General features: G+C 36.9%; 1 protein-coding gene across 1 annotated transcript in view; it reads right to left on the bottom strand.

Moving 5' to 3' along the window:
• Positions 1–17,418, bottom strand: part of rg (A kinase anchor protein rugose) — a 334,338-nt gene that overhangs the window by 144,413 nt on the left and 172,507 nt on the right. The window contains exons 12-14 of the mRNA XM_089088303.1: positions 16,931–17,067; positions 14,582–14,795; positions 66–288 (exon numbers count right to left, since the gene is read on the bottom strand). Coding sequence (XP_088944429.1) covers positions 66–288; positions 14,582–14,795; positions 16,931–17,067 — 574 coding nt within the window. The remainder of the gene's footprint in view (positions 1–65; positions 289–14,581; positions 14,796–16,930; positions 17,068–17,418) is intronic.

The raw sequence follows: 17,418 nt of genomic DNA, 5'->3' as shown, positions 1-17,418 counted from the left end.
AGACACATATACGCACAAACACACACAGAAGTACTTACAAGGAGTTGAGAACAAAAATAGGTTACCTAAGCCCTTTGGGACAATACCGCTAAGCTCTTTAGGATTAATCTGCCAATAATAATATTTCAAGGTATGAACCGTTTGAAGTACTGTGGAGACTCGACGAACAGACGAATAAAGGTGGCTGTCATTAACCAAGTCTGTGGCCAAATGGGAGTACAATTTAAGCTGGACGTTTACAGGAGCATGGATCCAAAGTCCAGGGTTAAACAGAATGTGATCAAGCAACTAGAATAAAAAAAGAATCAAGTTTTAGGTGCATTTGTAAAACAAAATAAGAATAATAAATTACATACAGAAAACATATTTTATTAAAAATAAGAATCGTAATAGCGCTGACATGTTTACTTCGAAGATTGAAAGATCAAATTTCTATTCTATATTAAAGTGAAAGAGCTTTGTATTTTGGCTAGAAACACTTATGAGTTTTTACTTTTGAATTCATTAATAATATTCAGTTTAAATATAGTAAATATATCAAAATGTCACCGTAAGGCTCAAAGACTCATTAAAGTTATGAAGACTCATTAAAGTTATCATTAAAAGCGAAGCGGAATTTATGCATAAAGCAGCATTTATGCAGGGCAACATCTACTAAAAATTTTTGAGAGACAAATCAGATTTTGACTTCTCCTTCCACACTGAATTTGTCTTTCACTATCCTCCTGAAACAGCAAAAAATATACTTTATCGCTAAAGTCATTGCTGCGTGGTATTTCTTGTATACAAAGTTACTACTGTTTCAGAGTGTTTCGTACAAGTTAATTCGTAGAGTCTAGAAATGCATAACTAATCAAACAGTTCGCGGTAACGAACAGTACGTAAGGTGCGACCCGGCTCAATAGTATCCGATGATCTAAGAAACGGAATTTTGATACCAATAGACATACCAAAAGAATCATATTTTTATGCTGATTTCAAATATATAAGTTTAATTTAGTTTAGTCTTTTAATATCAAAGGTTACGAGCCTGAAAGAAATTGCCTTATTTTCAAAAAAAAGAAGAGAAACACACCCTAAGTCATAGAATCTTAATGAAAATCATTTCATGAGATTCAGCGTATCAGAGAACCTTACAGTAGAGGTTTCAAGCTCTTATCTGCAAGATGTGAAATTTGTTTGTTTTTTTGCCAGAAGAAACACCACGGATGCGTCAACACCTCGCTCTTTACCCTAAAGTTTGGATTCTGTCCCAATTCTTTAAGAACGACTCCTGAAACACTATGCTCGTTTAATTAGAACAATAAAAAGTTTTTTTTTTAAGTACTAAGGAAATTTTGCGTAAACAGCAAGGTGTTGAGGAAGAGCAAACCTCTCATATACGTGATAATTTCTGTTCGTTTTAAGTTTTTGTGTTGCTCTTTACTTCTTACTAGTTGAGAAAAGTTTTTTTTTTTTTTTTAATTTAATATGAGTAACGTACCAACGGAAAAAAAAAAAAATATTAAACCGAGTAGAAAGGAATCATTGATCATATTAGAATTAGGTTAACAGAAATTACTAGTACTAGTAATACTGACAGTGAGCTGTTTCCGAACAAAACAAGAAGGATTAAAATAAGCTTAAAATTAGTTTGACTTCATAGCTTAATGAAATTTAAATTAATAGTCTTCTTCTTTCAATTTATCCAAATATAGTCACCAAAGCAGTAGCGTTGACCTAATAATGAGTGAAGTATCTCCTATTCATAATTTTTTTTTTCCAGCCCCTTGATGTAGTAAAATAGAACTCTTTGCACATAAAATAAGGCATAGCTCGTTAATTTTTCCGCCTTAGTCTGGACCTGGCTCACTTTATCCATGTCACCGAAATTCTACATCTAGGATGTACTTTGTTTTAGCACCGAGTCAGTAGTTGGCTCTTATTTGACCTGAGTAAGAACTTAGATCGTTTTCGGATCCATCATGCCTGCAGCAATAGCCGTCTTTGCATTGAATCAGGACTAAGAATGTAATTGTGCTGAATCAGTCCGGGCTTACCTCTTGTTTGAATCGAGTCAGACTTAACTCGTGTCTGCGCGAGTCGGTCCACAGGCTGGATAAAAACCTGCTTTGTTCTTGAATAGAGCCCAATCTGAGCTCTTCTTCATACCGCGTCACCGAAACTTCAAAGCTAGTATTCATCTTGTTTTTTAACCGAGCTAGCAGTTACCTAGTTTTGCACATAGAGTGCACTTTGGACTTAGCTCGTATTTGAGACTAGTTACAAGTTAGCTATTTTTGTATCGATCCAAAATTAGCTTACTTTTGCATCAAGTGATTCCGCAGTTCGGGAGGTAATTCCTGGCTCGGTGCAAAAACATTCTAAGTCCTGATAAGGTGCTAAAAGAAGCTAAGACTTCAATCGGCGCAAAAACAACCCCATCATCCATTGCAGAAATGAGCTTTCCTGATCAGTGTTGGGCGATAATCTTATTAAACGATAGTTCTTATCATTTTTTGCTCAGACTAACTTTAGGGTTTGACAAAATTTAATAACAAAGCAATTCAATAACAACAAGAGCATTTTACACAATTTTTTTTTTTTTCAAATTTTGAATGAAATACAGACGAACTTCTATTACATGAACCGAATGTTACAAAAACCCTGATTTGGAATCCCTTGGGCTCAGGATAACGAAAAATAAGCCACTGGCTATTTTTGGCTATTCAAATCAGCAAAATCTTAATATTTTCCATTGAGAATTGGTTCAGCCTTCTAGTGATTGAATAAATAAAAAACAGTTTTTTTTTCAACTGAAAGTAAGGAGCAACACTAAAACTTAAAAGAACAGAAAGTGTTCTGTATATGAGGGGTATAACCCCTCCTCAATACCTTGCTCTTGACGCCAAAGTTTCTTTTTGTATTTAACAATCTCCTTACTCTAATTAGACGACTCTTGTGTTTCAGGAGTTTCTTTTTAAATAATTGGGACAAAAAGTAAAAATAGCGTAAAGAGCGAGGTATTGAAGAGGGGCATTTGCCCTCATATACGGGATAATCTTTGCTTGTTTTAAATTTTAATATTGCTCCTTAGATTTAGTTGAAAAATTAGTTTTTTATTTAATTTCTGATCGTTTTTCAAATAATTCCAGAAAACACCTTTTCCGTCCATGGAAAATCACCCTCCTTGGAAAGTTCCTCTTGCATAAGATCCCCCCTCCCTCAGACAATTCCATCCCTGCTGAAAACTCACCCAAAAAACTTGTTGCGGATAATTCTGCCAGAAAAATTATTTTTGGCCTACTTTCGTTTGAAAAAAAGACTTGTTTTTCTTCTAATTTCTAACCGTATTTCAAAACATACCGAAAATTTTCCCTCCATGGCAAATTTTTACTGAAATTCCTTCATTCCAATGTCTCAATGGAAAGTTTGTTCCCGTGAAATACTCCCTTCGAGAATATCTCCCACGGAAAATCTCCCCGCCCCAACGGAAAACCCCCCGGACAATCACAACTCCTTTGAAAGTTTTCCCTGGGCAATTTTCCTGAAATATCTCCATATGTAAAAATAAATTTGCAAAGAGATAGTACATCAGAGGCAACGCTGCAGCGTTGCCTAAAGTAAAGGCAATACGGCTCCAATGTTTTATTATTATTAATAAAAAAAAATTCCGAAAAAATAAGTTTTTCAAAGAAAAGTAAAGGCAATATTAAAATTCAGCTCAGAATGTAAAAATAAATTTTACAATTAAAAATCAAAACGAACAGAAATTACCATTAAAGAATAAATGAAATACAAAACGAACAGATATTAGATAAGCAATCATTTCAAAAACATACAACAAGTAATAATATAAATGAATAAATAGATCTTAAAGCGAGTAATTCTTAGATTGAAAATGAAAATCAAGGTTAAAACGAAAAAAATATTTTCCTATTGAAGTCCAAATGAAACTTAAAACGAACAGAAATTAAATAAACAATCAATGCAAACAAACATACAATAGATATTAATGTAAATTAATAAATAAATCTTAAAACGAGTGAAACTTAAATTGAATATGCAAATTAAGCTTGAAACGAACAAAAATCACCACAAACAAGAGTTTGGGTATAACCCCCTTCTCTCACTGTAAAAGTCAAAAACCTACTGCGTTATTGGCGATTTACTGAAAACCAATTTTGTGACAAATATTTTCTCATGTACTTATCTCTGAAAATAAACATTAAATTTATAGTAATATTTTAAACTGATGAGCTTTCAGCAATTAATATCGTTATGCATCCAATGTACATTTTAATTTAAAATCTCTTTTTAAAGTTGTTAATGACAAATATAGTAACACTATAAACAAATTTTTGGATACTGGATCCTTTCCTAATAATGCATAAAAACCAGAAACCTACTTCGTCATTGGCACTTAACGGAAGTCGAATAATATTACAAATAATCTACTTTTCAGTTTCTTAAACAATGAAAATAAGAATACAATTTACAGCGAAATTAATTCTGGATCAGATGGATCTTATAACAATTATTCTGATAATATATCATTTATTCAATTTGATGTTGTTAATACTTTCCAAGACTGTTCAAGACGCATATAGTTTTAGACTTTTTCAGTGAGAGAAGGAGGTCATACCCAAACTCTTGTTAGTGGTGATTTTTGTTTGTTTCAAGCTTAATTTGCATATTCAATTTAAGTGTCACTCGTTTTAAGATTTATTTATTAATTTACATTAATATCTATTGTATGTTCGTTTGCATTGATTATTTATTTAATTTTTGTTCGTATTAAGTTTCATTTGTACTTCAATAGGATTATATTTTGTTCGTCTTAAGCTTGATTATCATATTCAATCTAAGCATTACTCGCTTTGAGATCTATTTATTCAATTACATTATTACTTGTTGTATATTTTTCCTATGATTGTTTATTTAATTTCTGTTCGTTTTGCGTTTCATTTATTCTTTAATAGTAATTTCTGGTCGTTTTGAGTTTCAATTTTAAAAGGTATTTGTATCTGCTGAGCTTAAGTTTAAAATGGCCTTTACTTTTCTTTGAAAAACTTATTTTTTCGGAAAGTTTTTTAATTAATTTTTGTTCGTTTTTAATTGCAAAAAATTTCCAGTTTTTAAAAATTCCTTATTTCAAAATCAAACTTTAAAAAAAAAACAAATATTCATCAAAGTATCAAAACTGATATCAAAGTACCAATATCAAAGTGAAAAAATGGGTTTGTGTCAACCTCGGAGTTTTTATTATCTGATGTTTGAACTATTTTTAAAAAAATGGCTATTTCAAAATTTTTATCGGATAGGTTTGTGGAAAAAGGTCGGGGGGGGGGGGGGGCTAGAATAAGCTTCCGTCTCTTTTGATTCTTTAAAAGTGAACTAGATCTTCCTATTTTCAATCAAATGAGCCCTCTCTGAAGTTTATTCGAGCACCCCTTTTATAAAAACCATATAAATCCCCAGAGTATAACTTACAACGCCTGTCCCTGGGAGGTTGTGTTGACCCTGGAGTTTCAATATCTGATGGTTGAACTATTTTTAACAAAATGGTCACCTGAAATTTTTATCGGATGGGTTTATCCATCCGATACGCCCAAAGGCGGGGAGGGCGGGATGAACTAGTTGCCCTCCGATCTGTTTCACTCTGAGACAACGAACTATAACTGTTAATTTCCATTCAAATGAACCCTCTCTGAAGTTTATACAAGTATACCTTCCATAAGAACCATATATGCCCCCAGAGCAATACTTACAATGCCTGCCCCGGCCCTGGGGGGATTGTGTCGACACAGGAGTTTTTCTTATCTGACCTTTGAACTATTTTTAACGAAATGACCATACGTAAAGCAGTTTTGTTATAGGATCTTTGAACCATTTTGAACAAAATGGCTACCTCAAATTTTTTATCAGATGTATTTGGGGGAAAAGGGCTTGGGGGGCCAGTTGCCCTCTCATCACTTTTGACTCTTAAAAAGGGCTGGATTTCTATATCCAATCAAATAGCCCTCTCTGAAGTTTATACGAGCATCCCTTTCATACGAACAATATATGCCCCAGGGCATAACCTACAACGCCTGCCCCCGGGCCCTGGGGGGTTGTGACGACACCTGGGTTTTGTTATCTGACTTTTGAGAAATTTTTTAACTTAATGCCTACCGCAAAATTTTATTACATTCGTTCAAGGAAAAGGGGCGTGGGGGGCAAGTTACCATTCAAAATATTTCAACTCGAAAAAAACGGAGATATAAATTTCAGTTTCCAATCAAGAGATCCATGCCTGAATTTTTTACCAGCATCCCATCAATAAGAAGTTATCCCCAAGGCCGTAACTCACAACCCCTGTCCTCGAACCTTAGGGGGCTGTGTCGACCTCTGAGGTTCCGTTTTATGATATTTGAACTATTTAAAAAAAATTTATATCAAAGTTCTTATCGAATGGGTTTAAGGAACTAAGAGCGTGGAGGGGGGGGGGGGGGCTAGGTGCCCTCCAATCTCATTTGACTCTTAAAAAGTGAACTAGAACTTTAAATTTCCAGTAAAATGATACTTCTTTGAAGTTAATACGAGCATCCCTTCCATAAGACCCATATATGCCCCCGGGGCATAACTCATAACGGTTGCCCCCGGGCCCTGGTGGGTTGTGTCAACACCGGAATTTTTGTTATATGATCTTTGAACTATTTTTAACAAAAGGGCTGCCTTAAAATTTTTAATCTTTGGATTTGAAAAAAAAGGGTTTAGGGGGGGGGGGAAGCTCGTTACCCTCCAATATATTTTGAAGCTTAAAAAGTGAGATCTAACTTTCAATTTCCAATCAAATGAGCCCTCTCTGAAGTTTATACGACAATGTCGTCTATACAAAACTTTATATGCCCCAGGGCATATCTTACAACCCTTGCCATAAGGGCTGTGGGGAATTTGCCATCCTCAAAGACCTAATTTCCAAACCTTAAAAGTATGTTTAATAAAATCGATGTCTCAACATTTGGATTAGATGTGTCTGGGGAAAAGGCGGGTTTGAAATGAGGGTCAGTTGGCCTCAAATAATTTTAAACTACTAAAAAGGGCACTGTCCATTTGGGCTTCCAATCGAATTAGCCTTTTTTGAGGTTTCCAATACACCGCCTCCTGTAAAAACCTTATATGCCCCCATGTCATTAATTTAAACCCCTGACGTCAGGATAGTAGAGTAGTGTCCTCTTCACAAACATATTTTCTATCTGAAAATCAACTACGCTGAACAAAATGGTTATCTCCAAATTGTGCTGGGATGTGATGGGGGAATTGATGGGCGTGTGGGGGGGGGGCCTAGTTGCCCTCCGATCACTTTCGACTATTAAAAAGGGCACTATCCCTTTGAATTTCTAATCGAATGAGCCTGTTTTGAAGTTTCTAAGACAACGCCTTCCATAAAAGCCTTATATGCCCCAGGGCATAACTTAAACTTTTGACCTTATGAATGCGGGGGAGTGTCCTCCTCAAAAACATATTATGTATCTGTAAATTGACTAGGATGAACAAATTGGCAGTCTCACAATTTTGATTGGATATGTCTGGGAAAATGATGGGCATGGGGGGGGGGGCTAGTTCCCTCCAATCATTTTCGACTATTAAAAAGGGCACTAGAACTCTCAATTTCCAAACGAATGACCCCCTTTGAAGTTACTGTGACGACCCCTTCCGTATGAAGTGCCTCTGGAAAAAAATAAATAATAAATAAATAAATAATAAAACATTGGAACCGTATGGCCTTTATAGTACAGTCAATCTAGCGTCAAATAGGACTCGACCGCAAACAAATTGCAACAGAAATGATTTTTACACCATCTTGTAGAGAAAAAAAAAACTGTACAACAAATCAAAAGTCGAGAAACCCAGCGGGGTGCAAAATAAGTGTTTTTTAGCGTTTTCCGTTTGTTTTTTGTTGTTTTTAGCGGAAATATTTCGTTATCATAGAGCTTAGCATTTACTTCATGGGAGAAATGTTTCTGAACTAGTTTTGTGTGCTGAATTCGAATATCACATCAGATTCAAGTTATGTCCCACCGTTAGTGTTTCACATTCATCACCAAACAAGAAATTCGTATTTCGTGGCCATATTTCCCTTTTTTCGTCCTTTGGGGGGAATGAAGTCAGGAATAACGTCGCCCTATCGACTGAATACTATATTTTTGGAAAGTTCCGTACATTCTAAGATTGTCGTCATTAAGCTTTAACAGCATATACGGCCATCTAGCGGAAAATTTCGTAGCGTATTTCGCTAAGGTCGGTGTTGGAACCCTTAGTCCCAGTTTTGTCAGATAAATGTCCCTCCCAGATTCATTTCTTTGGGCCCCTTCATTATTTTCCTTCTTTAAGTAATAAATGTTAATTTTCCTATTATTTTTGTACGCTATTTTGGGTCCTCTTAACTGCGTACGTGTTTAATTCACCACGAGGGAAAAAGTGCGCAGTTAGGGATGGGGCTTTGGGACTTACACCTAAAATCTGTGTCTGAAATGCTACCTTTTCTTGCGGCCTGTGGTCACAACAACTATGCCAAATCGTGCCGAATATACCTTCAGAAGATGGTGAAGCTTGAAGAAACCCATCCTACTGTTCATAGTTCATTCCAACAAGGAGTGCACGTCGTCGGACGATCTGATCGCTATTGGGCTGGCTTTTCGACGGATCTAGTTATTGAACAAGAGCTTATGCGCTCGTTGAAAACAGCAGGCGGACTGACTAGGGGTACGGGCATGACCTAAACCCAGAGGTCACTGTGGGTTTTAGCACGCCCAACCTGCTCTACTGTTAACCTCCTAATGAAAGATCTGACGCAAATTCTCTATGGGACAAGCGAGCATCACAAGGAGAACGCAGGCCCCAGACAAGAACGAGACTTCAAGGATACGCAGGCGATGGTCACGTACTTTGAAAATGGCTCACCATTCGGAGGGGATACCCAGCTTAGAAGCATTGCTACCGGTTTGACAGCATATGAATCTGCAAACGTTGACTGTGCAAAGGCTGTCGGGCTAAAAATCCTTGATGCTATGACTGGAAAAGTGGCGAAGGATTTTGTCTTCCGAAGAAAGGAACAGGCAGTCCAGATAACAACAAAGCAAACAGCTAGAGGAGATTGCAAGCGACTGGATCCATCTTTGCTATTCCAACGCTTCATTGCGTTAGCCAAAAGGACAAGACTTCCTGAATCAGAGTACTTCCGGTATTAACTTTGTTCCTATCCCGCTGCTCTATTTGACAGCTCATTTATACCGAGAGTGCCGAACAAGGCCGAATTTACCAAGGCCATTGCACTTGCATGCAAACTCGAAGAAATTCCGTGTTTGCTGAACGACGGGACACACTACGTACTTGACGGCGGATCTCTATTGCACCGAGTCCCATGGATAAAAAATGACACGTATGCGAGTATCATACAGAGCTACTCTCTGTATATTTCGCGGAAGTACCCTGGCGCAACTGTTGTTTTCGATGGGTATGATAGTGGACCTTCCATCAAAGATATGGCCCATTCGTATCGTAATCGAACGATTGGTCGCGAGGTTTTCTTCACGAACGACATGCGTCTGATAGTTAAGAAAGAAGAATTTCTCGGGAACAAGAAAAACAAGTCAAGATTCATTAGTGCGCTTGCAGTTCATCTCCGGCAAAAAATCTATTTTGTAGTCCAAGCCCCCAGTGATGCAGACGTGCCTATTGTAAAAGCTGCTATCGAATCAGCTAAACAGAAGGTAACTGCCGTTATTGGAGAAGATACGGATCTTCTGGTCCTTCTCTGCTACCACTGTGATGTCTCCACTAACAAGGTGTACTTCGCCCCAGAGCCAAAGAAAAATAAAGAGCGAAGGTGCTGGGATGTTCATGAAATGAAAAAAAGATTAGGCCAAGAAGTATGTGGTCTGATCCTCTTTGTCCATGCATTCCTTGGGTGTGATTCTACGTCACTTGTCCACAACATCGGAAAAGGTCTTACCCTGAAAAAAGTGATAGAAGACGAAAGTTTTCGAGCATCTGCCAAGGTCTTTATGAAGAAGGCAGCAACAAAAATCGAAGTCAAGGAAGCCGGAGAAGACGCACTTCTTATAATATATGGGGGAAGGAAGGGGGGAAATCTGAACGAGCTTCGAAAGCAGCTCTTCGAAAGAAAGCTCGTCACAGCAACGGCTTTTGTTCACCCAGAGCAGCTACCTCCCACATCCAACTCTGCAGCATTTCACAGCTAGAGAGTTTACTTTCAGGTACACGCCTGGAATGACGACCGTAATCTAGAATTGGACCCTCAAGAGTGGGGCTGGAAGGACCGAAATGGTACATTATACCCTGTGATGACGGACCTACCCCCAGCACCTCCCCAACTTCTTAAGATTGCTGTGTTCCTGCCGTTCAAACTGCACCTCTGCTCGGTGCACTTGTGTCAGAAACGGCATGTCTTGCACTCTCGCGTGCAAAACTTGTCAGGGAGCAGAATGTGATAATTCTCCATCCTGAAATCAGAAGATCTCATCGACGATCTCGACGACGAAGTTTCAAACTACACTGCCAGTGATTAATGTCGCAAGTCATTTGAAAAGTTGCCTGCCTTTTACCAATGTGATTTTTGTTACCTGTGATTTTAGTCAGTTAATACATTAAGAGATGATTGATTATTTTGAAGAAACCTTTTGGTGATGAATGTGAAACACTTTCGGTTGAACATATCCTTAATCTGATGTGATATTCGAGTTCATCGCATAAAACTACTCAATAAATGTGTTCAAACGACTATGTTATAATAGAATCGCGAACTTCGTGAATGGTGATTAATGTGAAACAATTTTTGTTCACCGTATCTGAAATCTGATGTAATATTCGAGTTCAGCAAATAAAACTACATCAGAAATGTATTTCCCATGAAGTAAACTCTAAGCCTTGAGAAAATCGAAAATTTAGGCTTAAAAACGAAAAATAAAACACAAAACGCTAAAAAACACTAATTTTGCACCCCGCTAGGTTTCTCAACTTTTGATATGTTGTACAGTTTTTTTTTTCTCTACAAGATGGTGTAAAAATCATTTCTGTTGCAATTTGTTTGCGGTCAAACCTTATATTGGCTGTACTATTACTATAGGCAACGCTACAGCGTTGCCTCTGATTTTTTTTTTTTTTCCAGAGGCACTTCATACGGAAGGGGTTATCGTAGAAACTTCAAAGGGGGCTCATTCGATTGGAAATCGAGAGTTCTAGCATTCTTTTTGATAGTCGAAAATGATTGGAGGGAAATTAGCCCCCCCACGCCCATCATTCCCCCGAACACATCCAATCTAAATTTTAAGATAACCATTTTGCTCAGCGTAGTTGATTTCCAGATGTAAAATATATTTTTGAGGAGGACAATCCCCCACAACCCTCAGGGCAAGGGTTTTAAGTTATGCCCTGGGGGCATATAAGGATTTTATAGAAGGCATTGTCTTAGAAACTTCAAAAAAGGTTCATTCGATTAGAAATTCAAAGGGATAGTGCCCTTTTTAATAGTCGAAAGTGATTGGAGGGCAACTTGCCCCCCCCCCCCAATAATTCCCCCAAACACATCCAATCAAAATTTTGAGATAGCCATTTTGTTCAGCGTAGTCGATTTCCAGATAAAAAACATGTTTTTGAGGAGGAGACTCCCCCAAAACCCTTAGGGCAAGGGTTTTAAGTTATGCCCTGGGGGCATATAAGGTTTTAATAGAAGGCGTTGTCGTAGAAACTTCAAGAAAGGCTCATTCGATTCGAAATTCAAAGGGCTAGTGCCCTTCTAATAGTCGAAAGTGATTGGAGGGCAACTACCCCCCCCCCCCCCACGCCCATCATTCCCCCAAAAAAATCCAATCAAAATTTTGAGATAGCCATTTGGTTCAGCGTAGTTGATTTTCAGATAGAAAATATGTTTTTGAGGAAGACACTTCCCCACAACCCTCAAGGCAAGGATTTTAAGTTATACACTGGGGGCACATAAGGTTTTTACAGAAGGCGGTGTCGTAGAATCTTAAAAAAAGTCTCATTCGATTGCAAATTCAAAGGGCTAGTGCCCTTTTTAATAGTCGAAAGTGATTTGAGGGCAACTAACCCCCCTGTCATACCCACCTTTTCCCCAAACACATCCAATCAAAATTTTGAGACAGCCATTTTATTAAACGTAGTTTCAAGTTGTGGAAATTAGGTCTTTGAGGATGACAACTCCCCCACAGCCCTCAGGGCAAGGGTTGTAATTTAAGGATTCTCCGAATCCTTCCCATTATTTCTTATGGAAGGGATGCTCGTATAAACTTTAGAGAGGGCTCATTTGACTGAAAATTGAAAACTCTTGTTCACTTTTTAAGAGTCAAAAGAGATTGGAGGGTAACTAGCCCCCCACCCTCCTCCTCCACGCTTTAAATGTATCAGATAAAAATTTTGATATAGAAATTTTGTTAAAACAGTTCAAAGTTCCGTTAACAAAAGACCCCGGTGTCAACAGAGCCCACCAGGGCCCGGGGGTAGACGTTGTAGGGTATGCCCTGGGGGCATATAAACAGTCAAACAATAATTAAATAAACAATCCAGGCAAACAAACCTATAATAGATATTAAATTAAATTAATAAATAAATTTAGTGCTGATATTAATGTAAATTAATATATAAATTTCTGCTGGGTGGAATTTGACGCGGGCGAATTATCAGCAGTATAAGAAAATGTTCTTTGAGGGGAGAGGAATTTCCCAGGGGTGGGTTTTCCAAATGTGAATCATTCAGGGAGGGAAGACTAAACCCATTCGATAATATTCTAAATTTTACATATGAAAGTAACGGGAATAAAGAATCAACGGAAATGTCAGAGATAGCACTTCAGGTTCCTTTAGACGATTTTGTTCGTGTCTTTTGAAAAAAGACATTTTCAAAAGACAGATTATTTTCATTTGTATTACTTTCTCTATGGCTGCTCAATGATGCATGTTAGGGGGGAGACTTCCCCCCCCACCTCTGTCTACGCTAAGGTTTCAGTTTGTATCTCAAGGCTTAAAAATGAACGCAATGTGATAAAAGTATAACTCAAAATAACATATATAATATAATATATGCAAAGAATACAGAAAAATTAATCAAATTTGCATATTATGAGTTTAAGCTCATCCAAATAATGGCCCAGGGTGCTCACCATTCCACAATCTATGAAATCAATCCTGCAATAACTGAAAATATAAAGTATTTTTGGGTATTTTAACGTCTTCCACAACTCAAACGGTCCAACATTCTACAGCCCAATGAGTCTGTCTAATGTACTAAATCGGGAACGGAGGGGATAAGTAAAGTTCCGCCTCGTATTGGATGAGTCTCCAACCTCACCCTCTTCCTCTCCTTCTGTCTACGCTAAAGTTTTCTGCTTTATGCCAAGTACGCCGCCCCACCCCAAAGACTTTAATAAGGTAAAATTTTGAATGGGATGAACACATAGTAAATCAATTATAATTATCCAATTATAAGGTTAAAATACATACTCTGTGATAGATGCAAAATTGCTTTTGCACACAAAATCCTATTAAGGTCAATTCCAAACAGTCGTGATCCCTTTGTGTCAGCAAGTGAAATGGTCTAAACCCCCTTATTGGAGCTATTTTTTCAATCCATTCATTGCTGTCAATCGCTGTCCACAAGTTATGCAAGTCGTTATTGGAATTTTGCTGATACGCTGTTTCGATAGCTTGGCAACCCATACTATATTTGATTTACCTTGCTACTTAACCGTGAATAGATCCTAAGTCCAATAGGGGCTTATGGTGGAAAAACGTCTATTTGGATCGGAAAGTTTGATAAGGTTTTCTTTAGATAAGGGATATTTCTATTGAAATGATTTCATTGTCTTCTTACGTTTTCCTTCATTTTGATCCCCATTTTTCTTCATAAGCGACAATTTTATTGAAAGTATTTCTGTTTCTTGAATCTTGCTGCTCTAGCAAGTGATTGAATCTTGCTACTCTAGTTTTATAGTTTTTCTTCATAAAAGCACCCGCCATTTTTTCTAACATAAAACCTATCTATGAGCAATGGAAAATTTGCTTAATTTTAGGCCCTTTTCTAATAGGACATCTGAATATTTTTGACGTTTAGCCCCCAAATTTCCCCTTAAAGCCCTTAATTTTAACCCTGTAGATACCTTTTGTGTTTAAATTATGCTTACTTTCTTTTAATAAGATTATGTATCAATTGACAATGAAGAATACACACAATACAAGAAGAATACAAATGGCAAGATAACAAGAGACTGAAGCACAGAAGTCTCCAGGACTTAAATCGCTGTTTTATACGATTCTTATGTAAAAAAGGCATGTAAACCCCATTTCACCTGAAGCTTAAATGAGGGAACGGCAAAGTTCTGTTTTTATTGATCAACATATAGAGACAAATCTTTCAGCATTCAGAATTTAAAGTAAACCTAGGCGGAAAACTATCCTTGGAGAAAATCAAACAGTAGACTATATGAGCAATGAAAACACATTTAAATAAAAAAAAAAAAAAAAAAAAAAAAAAAAAAAAAAAAAAACTGTTACTAAATAAACATGGTAATAAATAAACTATCTACCTGTTTCAAAAGAAGATCAGCATGAGGACTTGGTGATGTCATTAAAAACTTGGAAAAGCTCAGAAAAGCTTGCAAAACTTCCATAGACAAATGATTTTTGTCTGACTTATGAAGCAAGTAAGAAATGACAAGAAGGCCACGCGACTGGATCATCTGCTGCTGGAATGTGATTGAGCTTTGCAGTAGATCAACAATGAAGGTGAGGAGCTTACCACTGAAAATATATAATTCAGTGCTTGCCATGGCTGCAAATTTATAACAGGTCCCTATAGTGCATCACGGCCAGGGCCGTATCCAGGAAGGAAGGGTACCGGGTTCGAACCTTCCTTCCCCGAAATATTTGTTCAGCTCATAAAAACGTAACAAAAATACATATAAACAAATTTTTGATGGGTTCTTAAAGTTTTTTTGTAAGGTCCCTTCCCAAAACATTCCCCCCCCCCCCAGAACAAAAATCCTGGATACCCCCTTGGCCATGATCATAAATTGTCATGCCTGTAAATTCATTTCTTTAAATTTAAAGTTTCAATGCAAATTCTTTTATGATACTGACAAATAACAAGATATAGAGCCGTGATCTTTCTTTATTCAGTAGCTAAAAAATAGCTATGTTCCTTACTATTTTGATAGAGGAACCAAAATTCATTAGCGAAATGATTGACTAAGATTTAAAAAAGAAATGGTTGGTTCAAGCTGTCTTTCTCAAAAAGGAAAAATAAAGCTACATGAACATATAAAGATAAAAAATTAAAATTAACATCTTTGATTTTGGAAAACAGAATACTCTGGACCGGCCAAGCCGATTAGTAGTGAAATCTCTTAGCTTAAGAATTTTGTGTTTTAATAAATTTTCGGATTAAATCCAAATCTATAACTAAAGGGTTACAAAAATTTTTTCACTCTTAGATCTAAGTTATCGCTTTATGTGAAAAAAAAACAAAACAAAACAACTTCGCCAAACAACATTAACAATACTACTACTAACAACTCACTGCAGAATGAAGCCGCCTGAGACCAACATAGCTACATACGCTCCTCATCTCTCCCAATCTATCCAAAGCCTCCCTCTTTACACACTCAAAGGAAGTTCCCATTTCCCTTAAATCCTTCCTTACAACATCCTCCCACCCCAACCGGGGACGATCTGCTTTTTGTTTGGCCATAGACGGTTTGGCCAACAAGGACAATCTTTGGCAATCTGCCATCCACCATCCGCAAAACGTGCCCTAGCCATCTGATTATAGTCCTAAAAAGCGGGATTGAACCACACTTTCCGTACACACTACTGTTTGAGATAAGGTCAGTCAGTTGGGTACCCAAAACAACCCATAGGCATCTTTTTCTGGAAAACATCTAGCAAATTTTCCTCCGACTTTCGGAACACCCACGCTTCAGAACCGTATTTGACCACTGTCATCAATGTAGCTTCCATTGTTCTAATCTTGATTCGCTGACTTATTTTTTCTATTCTCCCAAACTTTTTTAAATTGTGGAAAATCACCCTAGGCCTTGGCTATTTCGCTTTGAACATCTTCACTGCACCCATCGTCTTTACCAATAATACTACCTAAGTAACTGAAGTTGTCGACGTGATCAATCTTATCGTTACCTAATATCACCTATTCTCCTTGACTAACTCCTAGCCTTCACGACCTGTTCTAGTACCCTGAACTCACAAAACCTCTAAAAGTTCATTCATTTTTCTAACATTTTCATCTAGGATGCTTAAATCATCAGGATAATCTAAGTCCAGGAGAGTTTTATTTTTCCCATTGATTCCATGTTTTCCCAGTGCCTTTGATGTGCTCGTTAAGACAAGTCCACCAAAATGAATCCATATAAATGGGGATAGAATGCAACCCTGCTTAAATCCTAATTTATTACGAAACCAGCAACTAACCTAATTTCCTACCTTAAACGCAGCAATGTTGTACATACCACTTATCACTTTAATCTATTTGTCTGGTATAACTTAGAGCATCTCTGAATTTAAAAAGTATCATCTTAACGAGTAATTTGCTACCTACAGAAACCGGGCTAGTGCGTCTATAATTACCACACTCAATTCTTATCACCTTTCTTATACAGGGGTTTAATTAGTTCTCAACATCTTCTTAACATCAAGTTCTTTTTCAAGTTTCTCAGGATTAAAAGAAATACAATTTCCAGTTCCTAAAGCTAATAATCCAATTTCACTATACTTTTCACTATAATATAGTTTCATTAAATATGCAGTTTTAACTCTGTTGTTCAGCTATAGCTAAAATGTGATTAAAACCTCATTGTGGTAAAGAAGGCCGTAATGTTAATGAGCATAATATTTATGCTTTTTTCAGGTTTTTTGCTTACCAAACTGAGTAATCTAGTTGTTTCTTATCTTCGTCACAAAGAAGATCAAGCTGTGCAAAGAGTGGATAAAGAACTTGGATGCCACCAACAGAGTTTAAGCTTGATTGAACTGAGTAGGTTACAACCGAATGAACATCCTGAAAAAAGAGCCTTCATTTTAGTAGCCATTATTTCTCTAGTATATGTGGAAAAGACCAAACTATGAAGTAGAGACGGTGGTCCACAAAATCCAAATACACTGAGTATATAAAACAAGTTTTGAGAAACTGAAATGCATAATTACTATGGGGAATAACGGTATAGCAAAAATGTTTTGTCCACGACAACTGAAAAAAAAACGAGTCAAAGAAATAAAATAAATAAAAAAGCAGAGCAAAAAATGATTTTTCCGCTTTAAAAAAAACTTTTGGTGAAATTAGACCACTAGTATCAGAAACTCCTTGAGAACAGCTCCATACTTTTTTAATTGGAAATTGGTATCCTTAGAT

The sequence above is a fragment of the Artemia sp. Qi Xiang Cuo genome, chromosome 4 (genome assembly GCF_049724085.1).
Source record: "Artemia sp. Qi Xiang Cuo chromosome 4, ASM4972408v1, whole genome shotgun sequence".
NCBI classification, from domain to species: Eukaryota; Metazoa; Arthropoda; class Branchiopoda; order Anostraca; family Artemiidae; genus Artemia; species Artemia sp. Qi Xiang Cuo.
Note: the sequence above shows the minus strand (reverse complement) of the source record. Positions and strands in the feature narration are given on the sequence as shown.